The sequence below is a fragment of the Carcharodon carcharias genome, chromosome 31 (assembly GCF_017639515.1).
Source record: "Carcharodon carcharias isolate sCarCar2 chromosome 31, sCarCar2.pri, whole genome shotgun sequence".
In the NCBI taxonomy this organism is placed as follows: domain Eukaryota; kingdom Metazoa; phylum Chordata; class Chondrichthyes; order Lamniformes; family Lamnidae; genus Carcharodon; species Carcharodon carcharias.
Genome location: NC_054497.1, coordinates 6,790,104 through 6,802,727, shown reverse-complemented (window position 1 = coordinate 6,802,727; position 12,624 = coordinate 6,790,104). Strand labels below are relative to the sequence as shown.

Below are 12,624 nucleotides of genomic sequence, written 5' to 3'. Positions count from 1 at the left end.
AGATCCTTTAATACCCTTACATCACAAAAATCTATCAATCTTCATAGCTCCATGACCCCAGCATCCACAGCTTTTGGGAGGAAAGAAGTACCAAAGTTCGAATGCTCTTTAAACTCCTGTTTAAATTGCTCCTGTTTTTGGTCCTGAATCTCCTGGCTCAAACTTTAAGATTCTGTTCCCTTGATCTTGATTTCCCCACCAGAGGAAATGGTTTCTCCATATGGACCCTTTAAACATTTTAAGCACCTTGATTGGATGGCCCTTCGATCTCCTAAACTCGAGGGACAGCAAGCCACGTTTATGCAAGCTGTCCACATAATTTAACCCTCGACGTCCCTGTACCATTTTGGTGAATCTGCGTTGTGTTTCTTCCAAAGTATGTGGGGTCCATTAAGGTCCTGCAGCAGTCATTTCCATCTCACCAACACAAACCCATTCTAAACCCATCAGAGATATTCAGATTAAACTAACATAGGAACAGGAGTAGGCCATTCAGCCCCTCAAGCCTAAACAGGATAAGCTATTTAATTAGATCGCGATTAATCTGTATCTCAACTCCATCTACCCACCTTGGTTCCGTAACCCTTGATACCCACCTGACAAAAACACAATTAATCCCAATTTTGACATTTTCAATTGGTCCCTAGACTCAACAGCTTTTTGGGGGAGTCAAAGTTTCAGATTTCCACAACCTTTTGTGCGAAAAAGTTATTCCTGACATCATCACTGAACACCTAGCTCTAATTTTATTTTAAGGTTGTGTCTCCTATAGCTCACTGGTTAGCCAGGTCAAAGAAAGAAGGACCTTGCATTTCAATAAACCTCAGGAAGTACCAAAGCACTTTACAGAGAATTGAAGTGCAGTTACTTGTAAGTAAGGGAACATGGCAGCCAATTTGCACCTGTTTTAGTGATCAAGCAGTCACAAAACCCAACAACTTAAACCAAGTTTCTGCTGACACAGTGTGTCACAGTGCTTATAGATAAAGCCCTTCTAAAACCTTGCGGAGGAAGCAGAAGAGATTCACCAGATGCTACCAGGGACTCAGTTATGTGGAGCAAGTGCAAAAGCTGGGGTTGTTCTCCTTTGAGCAGAGAAAGCTGGGGCAGGATTTAACAGAGGTGTTCAAAATTATGAAGGGTCTTGTTAGAGTACATGAGGAGAAATTGTTTTGATTGGCAATTGGGTTAGTAACCAGAGGCCAAGATTTAAGATAATTGGTAAAAGTGCCAGAGGGGAGATGAGAACTTCTCCTTATGCAATAAGTTATGATGATCTGGAATGCACTACCTGAAAAAGCAATGGAAAAAGATTCAGCAGCAACTTTCAACAGGGAATTGGATACCATAGGTTGTAGCGCATAAGTCGACCCAGCGTACAAGAAAACCCCATGTTTTTGGCCCCAAAAATCATGTTTTTGCAGATACTCACCATATAACTTGGCCCCCTTTTCAGCCATGGCATGCTATACTCACAAATATAGTCAATCTCAATTTTTCATCCCATAAATGGATATTTTACTTATCGATCCCTTATAACTGGGTGCAGGGATCAAACAGGCGATACGGGCTGTTGTGTGAATATGTGTGGGAGTTTAAGACGTGCCCACACAGAGCAGACCACACGCGGTGAACGACAATAATGGCGACCACCCACACCCATGCCGGCGGTTCACTTTTATACTTGCCGTGCAAGTCAACCCTCATTTCTGGAGGGATATTTTCGAGGCTTCCAAGGTCGACTTATACACCAGCATTTACTGTATATAGTTGAAAAGGAAAAATTTGCAAGGCTATAGGGAAAGAGAGCAGGGAGTGGATTGGATAGGTCTTTCCAAGAGCCAGCACAGCCATGACGGGCTGAATGACCTCCATGTGTGCTGGACAATTCTATAAAAGGGCCTACCGTGGCCAGCATCCAAGCCATTCACAGCTGAGAAGGACATTTTCCATCACGTGCGCCACTGCATTGTGAAAATACAATCCCAGAGAGAAGCTAAGAAATAAAAGTACAAATCGTTAATGGTGCAGTTTGATCTTTAATTTTATTCTTTCACTTCCTTGCCTGGAACTGCTCAGCTTCAGCTTCTACTCGTAGCAATGGTGTGACTGCCCAGTGGTCATTTTTTACAGCTGCGTTTAGACACTTAGTCAACAGGCTATTCAGCATTAGAGGGTATCATAACTGGTTGGAATTTCCGTCAGCACTCAATAACCGTGCCCCCCAAACACATACTTCCAAATCTTGTTGGTGTACAGCAGTCAGAAGCTGAAAACCCTGAATGAAGCAAGAGAACTGAACTCTTTAACAGGGCACCAACGCGTGTCAGTCAGACACTGTTGCTGCAGAGGAGCAGAAGTGACTGAACTCTAGGCTATCCAAACAGTTGCTTGGTGGTGGTGAACTTGAATATTGCTGAAAAGAGAGACATTTGCTACAGCTTTTCATCTTGCATTAATAAGCGATTGTGCAGCACCTGCTGAACAATCCTGAGTGCGTAAAGTTTTACTACAGCTACAGGGCCTTGGTGACAATCGACAACACAGTATGATAGCTAAATTTTCTGATGACACCAAGATGGGTATGAAAGTAAGTTGTCAAGAGGAGGTGAAGAGAGATTGCAGAACTGGGTGGTACAGAGGGATCTGGGTATCCTGGTGCATGAATGACAAAAAGCTAGTATGCAGGTAGTGATTAGGAAGGCAAATGGAATGTTAGTGTTTATTGCAAGGGGAATGGAATATAAAAGTAGGAAAGTTTTACTACAGCTACAGGGCCTTGGTGAGACCACATTTGGAGTACTCCTCATTTGGAAAATAAGATATATAAATGCATTAGAAGCAGTATAGAGAAGGTTCACTCGACTTATTTCTGGATAAAGGGCGTATCCTATGAAGAAAGGTTGAAGAGGTTGGGACTATACCCATTGGAGTTTAGAAGAGGTGATCTTATTTGAACATCTAAGATCCTGAGAGGGCTTGACAGGGTAGATACTGGGAGGATGTTTCCACGCGAAGGAAACTAGAACTAGAGGACAGAGTTTAAGAAAAAGAGGTCTCCCTTTTAAGACAGAAATGAAGAGAATTTTTTCTTTCTCAGGGGGTCGTTAGTATGTGGAATTCTCTTCCCCAGGGAGCAGTGGGGCTGGGTCATTGAATTTATTCAAGGAGACAGATTTTTGATATACAAGAGAGTCAAGGGTAATGACGGGGCAGACAGGAAAGTGGAGCTGAGGCCACAACCAGATCAACCACGATCTTATTGAATGGCAGAACACACTCAAAAGGCCAAATGGCCTATCCCTGCTCCTAAGTCCTATGTTTCTATGTCTCTCCTTTCAGAAAGAACTCTTGGTTCATGGACAATCTCCATCAAAACTGTTCTATAGAAAACCAGCAGAGGCAATTATGCCCCTTCCCCTTTCCTCTCCCCACCACCCCAGGATACAAGACTTGGCTAATGCCAAATGCCCATTCCCAGCTGCAAACTGCAACAATAATTTCAGACACAGGAAACCCCTTTTTCAATTTAGAAACTGAAACTTCAGAACTGGCGCGTCATCTCTCTGGGGCCGGGCTTGAACACACAGCCTCTGACTCAGAGGTAAGAGCGCCACAGCTGACACCATGAAATCTGGCTGTTATACAGTGACCTGCCCCAAACCAATCAATATTCAATGCCTGGACAACCATGTAGCATACCTGCATTAGCACATGTTGCCACCACTGGGCTGCCAGCGCTCGCAGCTTCAGAACATTGCTCCAGCTCCACGCAGTCCAGCCACGCGAAATCTTGTGGGCTTTCCCCACTCTTGCTCTTTCTTTCTCTTAAGTGCTCGAGAGGAGAGGTCCTGAGTTCAGGTCACGTTGGAGAGTCTGTATTCGCTGCTTGCCCTGAAACAACACAAGGTAGTCGGATGAAACAACTCACCTGAAGGAAGCTTGCAAACCATAACAAACATGTAGGAAAAAATAAGTGGAGGGAGTGGCTTTAAGCGAAGTCTTATAAACAGATCTCAGAACCATGGAAATAAACTTTACAAAGCTCATACAATGATAACCAAACACAGGAAATATACTCTTAACTTCCAAATTTGAAATCTGCAGGGCTACGAGCTAAGGGCAGGAAAGCGCGACTAATTGGCTAGAACTTTCAAAGATTCAACACTTCAAAAGTACTTCATTGGCTGTAAAGCACTTTGGGACACGTGAAAAGCTTGGGCGTAAATGCTGGTTTGTACAGCCCAGGTCACCCCTTGAGCTTGGAAGATAGGGAGGAAAAGTGAATTAATTCCTGCTCCTGATCACTGTTCAGCGATACCTGCCAGTAATGGCATGTGCTCACACGTCCAATGAAGACAGGATCAAGTTCAGCTGTCATTATCACAGATGTTCCTTTGCCCTCATCCCACCCACCTCTTGCTCGAATCCTGTTCCATCTCTAACTTTTCCCAGTTCCGATGAAAGGTCGTTGACCTGAAACGCTAACTCTTGTTTCTCTCCCCACAGATTCTGCCTGACCTGCTGAGTGTGTCCAGCATGTTCTGTTTTTTCAGACTCAGCTGTGATGCCCTTCCCAGTTCAATAGCCCACCTACACATCCTATCCAGGCTCATCAAGGATGATCATCTGCACAAGAACACCAGAGGGCAGCAATGTGATGGCGCAAGTCTGAGTTAGCATGTTCAGGAGGAGAAAGAAAACCAATTTTTTTAAATGCAGTATGCAAAACTCAAAAGAAAAAACCCTGTCACAGTTTAAAGATTCTTGAGAAATATCAGATTGGAGCACTTCTAAAAGTGTTGGAAAACAAATGAGAAATCAAATGAGCTTTCCTCCTGATTATTTCAAACAACCTTCTTCACAAGTGATCCTCGACTGTGGTTGGCAGTGAGCTATTTGACCAAAAAGGGCATCACAGTCAAAGTCAATCCTCATTTTACCCAACACAATACACACGCTCTCTTGTAGGGGGTCACAGAATACAATTAGAAGCAAATTTTTCCCCTCCCTAACCTAGGTTCTGTGAGTTCAAAGGTAGTAGCCCTGTACTCTCTCTCTCCAGATTATCGTTTTCCCTTATAGAGGAATCATTTCATCATCTTAAAAAGTTAAAACTGCCTCATAGTGCAAGGAGCATAGACTCTACCGAGGAATAACATGCTTATTTCACACACACCCACACCTACACACAGGGGCAACAATAACAATTAATGCAGCAGCTTTATTGTGGTAAAGTGGCCCAAGCCACTTCACAGAAGTATATTTTGGACAGAATCATAGAAAGGCTTCAGCAAAGAAGGAGGCCATTTAGCCTGTCGAGCCCATGCTGCCTCTCTGCAAGAGCAATTTAGCTTGTCTCATTTCCTCACCCTTTCACCATATAACCATGCAGATTTTTTTTCTCTTCAGATAATAACCCAATTCACTCTTGAAAGTCCAAATTGAACCTGCCTCCACCGTGCTTCTCAGGCAGCGTGTTCCAAATCCTAATCACTCGCTGCATAAAGATGTTTTTCCTCATGCCACCTTTGGTTCTTTTGTCTATCACTTTAAACCGTTGTCCTCTGGCTGTTAACTCCTTGACCAATGGGAACAGTTTCTCTCTACCTACTCTGTCCAGTCCAGAGCCCTCATGATTTTGAACACCTCTATCAAATCTCCTCACAACCTTCTCTTCTCCCAGGAGAACATCCTCGGCTTCACCAATCTATCCATGTAACTGAAGTCCCTCATCCCTGGAACCATTCTTGTGAATCTTTTCTGCAGGCCCTTCAACGCCTACACATCCTTCCTATAGTGTGGGGTCCAGAATTGGACACAATACTCCAGCTGAGGCCAAATCAATGTTTTATAAAGGCCCACCACAACTTCCTTGCTTTTGTTCTCTATGTCTCTAGTTATAAAGCTCAGGATCCCATATGCCTTTAAAATCACTTTCTGAACCTGGCCTGCCACCAAACCAAAGAAGGAGCTATTAGGGGAGCTGCCCGAAAAGCCTTGTCAAGGAGGTAGAATTTAAGGCACAGCTGAAAGGAGGTGCAGAGGTTTAGAAGGGAATTTCAGAGCTTAGGGTCTAGGCAGCTGCAGGGACAGTTACCAAGGCACTGCAATTAAAATCATACACACACCAGAGGCCAGAATTGGAGGAGCGCAGATATCTCGAAGCTGGAGGAGCTTACAGAGATAGGGAGGGGAGAGGTCACAGAGGAATTTGAAAACAACGATGAGAATTTTAAAAAGGAAAGCTGCCAATAGGAGCATCCTCCAACCGAGGAATTCCCAGTCATTTTCCCATTTCACACTCCCAGTGGTCAATTTCATGGTCCAGTGTTGCAAACCTGAGTTCATGATTTATTTAAATGGCAGGAACCGGGGGGGGGGGGGGGGGGGGGGTGGTGGTTGGAAATCACATGCAACAAGCTCCCAAGTGTCAGAATGACCTCCCAGACATGTGAGGCTCCGCACTGGGAGAATAAAGTCAGACAATTATCTAACGCTCACGTCGTCCTTCAGGAGGAGTCCCAGGTTAAGTGCAGATAAACAGCCTTACTCGCCAGGTCAGGAAAGCACTTTCTACATCACGGAAACAATGTGAAATGTTAAGCTCTTTGTTGCCATTGCCAGTTTCTCTCCTGAAGGTAGGAAGTGATGCTGGAAGTCTACCTCAAGGGTGGGAGCAGGCTCTGCAAACACTCAGGTAGAGGTCATACTTCAGAGATTCTCTGATTGCAATTCCAGTTTTATCTCTTCCGCAACTCTGGAGCTTATCCCACTTCCAAATGGCCTGGTTCAGCCCCTATTTCTTTTGTTCTTATGCTCACTTCAATGATAGGAGCAGAACGAGGCCATTCGGCCCCTCGAGCCTGCTCTGCCATTCAATAAGATCATGGCTGATCATCTACCTCAGCTCTACCTCCCTGTCCTATCCCAGCCATATAAACACCGCGGCTACAGGAGCAGGTCAAGGCTGGGAATTCTGCAATGAGTAACTCACCTCCTGCCTCCCCAAAGCCTGTCCACCATCTACGAGGCACAAGTCAGGTGTGTGATGGAAAACTTTCCACTTGCCTGGATGAGTGCAGCTCCAACAATACTCAAGAAGCTTAGGAACACAGGAACAGGAAAAGGCCATTCAGCCCTTCGAGCCTGTTCCGCCATTTAATACGATCGTGGCTGATCGAACACTTAAATGCTTTTTACCCAAACTATCCCCATAACCCTTTATGTTATTGTCAATCAGAAATCTAACAATCTCTACCTTAAACATATTCAATGACTGAGCTCCCACAGCCCTCTGGAGTAGAGAATTCCAAAGGTTCACAACACTGAGTAAAGAAATTTCTCCTCTTCTCGGTCCTAAGTGGCTTCCTTCTTATTTTGAAATTGTGTCCCCTGATTCTAGACTCCCCAACCAGGGGAAACATCTTGCCTGCATCTACCTGTCTATTCCTTTAAGTATTTCGTAGGTTTCAATGTGATCACCTCTCATTCTTTGAAAGTCGAGAGAATACAGGCCCAGTTTGCCCAATCTCTCTGCATAAGGCAGTCCCGCCATCCCCGGAACAAGCCTAACACCATCCAGGACAAAGCAGCTCACTTGATCAGCACCCCATCCATTAGCTCCAACATTCACTCCCTCCACCACCGATGCACAGTGGCAGCAGTGGTACCATCTACAAGACGCACTGCAGCAACTTATCCTTCGACAGCACCTTCCAAATCCGTGACCTCTACACCTAGAAGGACAAGGGCAGAAGGTGCATTTGAGCACCACCACCTGCAAGTTTCCCTCCAAGCCACTCACCATCCTGACTTGGGAAATATATCGCCGTTCCTTCACTGTCTTTGGGTCAAAATCCTGGAACTCCCTCCCTAGCAGCACCATGGGGTTACCTACACCACAAACTGCAGCAGGTCAAGGAGGCAGCTCACCACCACCTTCTCAAGGGAAATTAGGGATGGGCAACAACTATCCTGTCAAGCCCTCTAAGAATTTTATATTGCGATCACCTCTCACTTCTCTTAAAGTCTGGTGAGTATAAGCCTCGGCGGCTCAATTCTGCCAATAGGACAATCCCCTCACCCCTGAAGTGCCTATGATCAGTAACTAGCAGCCCAGTACCTCATCCTTATGTGAGTCTAGACGGTGAATATCAACAGCATTATTTGAACCTGGGGAGCAACATGGGCAATCCTGATCCTAAGACCATAAAACCATAAGACCATCAGATATAGGAGCAGAAGTAGGCCATTCAGCCCATTGAGTCTGCTCTGCCATTCAATGAGATCATGGCTGATCTGATAATCCTCAACTCCACTTTCCTGTCTTGTCCCCATAACCCTCGATTCTCTTACTGATTAAAACTCTATCTATCTCAGCGCTGAATATACTTATTGACGCAGCCTCTACAGCCCTCTGCGGTAAAGAATTCCACAGATTCACTACTCTCTGGGGGAAGAAATTCCTCCTCATCCCTGTTTTATACGGGTGCCCCCTTACTCTGAGATTATGCCCTCTGGTCCTAGACGCTCCCAAAAGGGGAAACAACCTCTCATCATCTACCCTGTTGAGCCCCCTAAGAATTTTATATTTTTCAATAAGGTCGCCTCTCATTCTTCTAAACTCTAATGAGTATAGGCCCAACCTACTCAACCTCTCCTCTTAAGAAAATCCCTCCATACCCGGGATCAGCCTAGTGATCCTTTTCTGGACTACCTCTAATGCTTTCCTTAGATAAGGGGACCAAAATAGTTTGCAGTATTCTAGGTGAGGTCCAACAAGTGGCTTGTATAGTTTTAGCAAGACTTCCCTATTTTTATGCTCCATTCCCTTTGAAATAAAGGCCAACATTTGCCTTCCCTATTTACCGGCTGAACCTGTATGTTAGCCTTTTGGGTTTCACGTGAAAGGATTTCCAAATCCCTCTGTGCTGCAGCCTTCTGCAGTCTTTCTCCATTTAAATAATACTCAGCTCCTCTATTCTTCCTGCCAAAGTGCATAACCTTGCATTTTCCCACATTATATTCCATCTGCCAAGTTTTTGCCCACTCACTTAACCTGTCTATATCCCTCTGTGGGCTTCTTGTGTCATCCTCACTACTTGCCTTCTCACCTATTTTTATGTCATCCGCAAACTTGGTGATTTTACATTCACTTCCTTCATCTAAGTCATTAATATGTATTGTAAATATTATTAAGTAGCCTTATGTGCTCAACTCAATTGAGCACACAATGTCCTCCACTCAATTAATGTCAAGACTTGAATAATTTTTTGGTAAGAGACATTGGATTGTGACCTGAAGTAGGAACAATTGTTGATTTTTCTCCCAACTTGACTCAAAGGGAAATTGGATGGGCACTTGCGGGAACTAAACTCACAGGGCTACAGGGATAGGAGGGGAACAGCACTGACTGGATTGCTCTACAGAGCCATTCAATCATGGCTGATAAGTTTCTCAACCCCATTCTCCCGCCTTCTCCTCGTAACCTTTGATCCCCTTACCAATCAAGAACCTATCTATTTTGGTCTTAAATACACTCAATGACCTGGCCTCCACAGCCTTCTGTGGCAATGAATTCCATAGATTCACCACTCTCTGGCTAAAGAAGTTTCTCCTCATCTCTGTTCTAAAAGGTCTTCCCCTTTACTCTGAGGCTGTGCCCTCGGGTCCTAGTCTCTCATACTAATGGAAACATCTTCCCCACGTCCACTCTATCCAGGCCTTTCAGTATTCTATAAGTTTCAATCAGATGCCCCCTCATCCTTCTAAACTCCATCGAGTATAGACCCAGAGTCCTCAAACGTCCCTCATTTGTTAAGCCTTTCATTCCTGGGATCGTTCTCGTGAACCTAAGTAACACAAGATTCAAAAGCATTACACACGGAACATTTTACATTCTGAACTCATGCTCAGTTCAGTAATTCCCTCAAGCTCTTCTTGAATAGGGACCCTCACTTTCAGCGGCCAGAGAAAAATATTTTCATCCTATCACTACAGGCTGGATTGAAAATCAGATGCCAGAGGCAGATGAAAAGTCAGTGCCCAACCTGAAACACTTCAACAATTAATACTACTCCTTAGAGCATCACCAATATTCAACTGTAAGTATTCGATGCATCACTAATATGGTAAGCTCTCTATCCCTTCCCCAAATTCCCAGTTCTTGCTGGAATATGTTTCCAATTACACAAGGAGCTCACTGGTACTGCATCAGATTGATGCTCCTTCCAATGTGGGCCAGACTGCATGCGCTCTATTTGCACCATATGAGAGACCAGTCCAGTTGTACCCATAATTCCTGCACGTACACTTTCTAGGAGTCAAGGCTGACACTCCAGTGCAGCACGGAGAGAGTGCTATACTGTCAGAGGTCTTTTGGATAAGACATGAAACTGAGACCCAGTCTACCCTCTCAGGTGAATGTAGAAGATCCTATAGCACCACTTCAAAGATGAGCAGGGGAGCTATCGCCGTGTCCTGGAAAATATTTATCTTTCAATCACAAAAAAACATATTAAACAAACATACGAACAAGGAGCAGGAGTAGGCCATTCAGCCTTCGAGCCTGCTCCACCATTTAATAAGATCATGGCTGATCTGATAGAAATCTCAAATCTACATCCTGTCTATCCCCAATAACCTATCACCCCCTTGCTTACCAAAAATCTATCCACCTCTGCCTTAAAAATATTCAAAGATTCTGCTTTCACCGCCTTTTCAGGAAGAGAGTTCCAAAGACTCACAAACCTCAGAAAAAATGCCACCTCTTCTCCCTTTTAAATGGGTGACCCCCTATTTTTAAACAGTGGCGCCTAGTTCTAGATTCTCCCACAAGAGGGAACATCCTCTCCACATCCACCCTGTCAAGTCCCCTCAGGATCTTATATGTTTCAATCCAAATCACCTCTTACTCTTCTAAACTTCGGCAAATACAAGTCTGGCCTGTCCAACCTGCCTGGTGGATTCTCCCAACTGCTTCCATTGCATGTGCATCCTATCTTAACTAAGGCAACCAATACTGTATACAATATTCAAGATGTGGTCTCACTAGTGCTCTTAGTTACACCTTGCCAACCTGAAAAAGACCCATTTGAGCCTACTCTCTGCGTCCTGTTAGCCAGATGATCACTTAATTCTTTGCTCTTTGTGGGAGCTTGCTATGTGCAAATTGGCTGCCATGTTTCCTTCATTACCACAGCGACTACACTTCGAAAGTGCTTGATTTGGCTGTAAAGTGCTTTGAGACATCCAGTAGTTGTGAAAAGTGCTATTTAGTTGCAAGTCTTTTTTTCTTGTTATTAGATAGGGAATTACCCTCCCAACCTGAGGAAGTGGAGGGGGCTCTGGAACTAATGGCAGCATGACAACTGCTCTCCATTGTTCTGTAGTGTGGTTACTGAGACAGATACACCAGGCCACTTTTAGGCTTCATATCTGCCTTGCTGGCCTGATATTGGCCACCTACTTCAGACGTCTTGAGCAGTTGGACAAGAGATGCATTTCGAACATCATGGGCATCAAAAGGGAGGAACAAAGTGCCCAACACTGAGGTACTTCAAAGAGCAGAAATATTGAAGCCCTCATCATCGGAGCCCAGCTTAGATGGAGTGGCCATGTAGTACATATGACTTGATGATAAAATCCCTAAGGTGGTCATGTATTCACAACTTCAACTTGGACACCTTCTGCGAGGTAGGTCTGAATTAAGGTTCAAGGACTCCTTAGGAAATGTGACATGTCCACCATAGACTGGGAAAAAAAACACACAAGAAAGAACTACCTGGGGAGTGATTTCAACTAGTGGCATCGCTTCCTTCAAACAGCAAAGAATACAGGCAGCTAAGGACAAAAGATGAGCTAGGAAGACTGGGCAGTCCGAACAAAGTCACACAATTCATCCTCGCTCACATTGTGGAAAGCCATGCAGGTCTGCAACTGGCTCCACAACCACATTAAAATGCACAATGGATGACTCTACACAAGCGAGAAACAGTCATCTTCTATAGCGAAGAGAAATGAACTACAAAAATAACATACACTTCTTGTGTTTTTTTCGCTTTTAATTTTACGAAAGACTTTGAGTGATAGGCACAATGGCTCTTAGCCCACAGAGCACAATATTTTCTTTTATGGATTTTGGTGCATCAAAGTCATGGGTTTGGTTAATCACACAAGATAAACAATGTCAAATCATTTAAAATGCATAGAAATACTAAGCTGGTTAGCAAGCAGGAGGTCAGATTAACAATTACTTAAGAGGGAGACCACCTTGAGGAGTGGGTCAGTCAAAACATGAAAGTTTTCAATTCACACTAAAAAGAGATCGGATCTTTTAAAAGAAGTGGATTAATTTGGTGCCCCCACCCCTACCCTCAAATGACAGTATTCTGCGTTGATTTTTTTGGGAGGGGTTTAGTACTTTTTCACATTCATCAGATGCACTACAGAAACTCACCAAGGCTCCTTAGGCAGCACCTTCCAAACCCACGGCCACAACTATCTAGAAGGACAAGGGCAGCAGATACATGGGAACATCACCACTTGGAAGTTCCCCTGCAAGTCACTCACCATTCTGACTTGGAAATGTATCACTGTTCCTTCACTGTCGCTGGTTCAAAA

General features: G+C 44.3%; 1 protein-coding gene across 2 annotated transcripts in view; it reads right to left on the bottom strand.

Moving 5' to 3' along the window:
- LOC121271723 (oxysterols receptor LXR-beta-like) overlaps nt 1–12,624 on the bottom strand; it is a 40,300-nt gene that overhangs the window by 26,067 nt on the left and 1,609 nt on the right. For both annotated transcript variants that reach the window (XM_041177909.1, XM_041177910.1), the window contains exons 2-3: nt 3,703–3,894; nt 1,907–1,996 (exon numbers count right to left, since the gene is read on the bottom strand). In XM_041177909.1, the coding sequence (XP_041033843.1) occupies nt 1,907–1,946 (40 nt within the window). In that variant the 5' untranslated portion in view covers nt 1,947–1,996; nt 3,703–3,894. The remainder of the gene's footprint in view (nt 1–1,906; nt 1,997–3,702; nt 3,895–12,624) is intronic.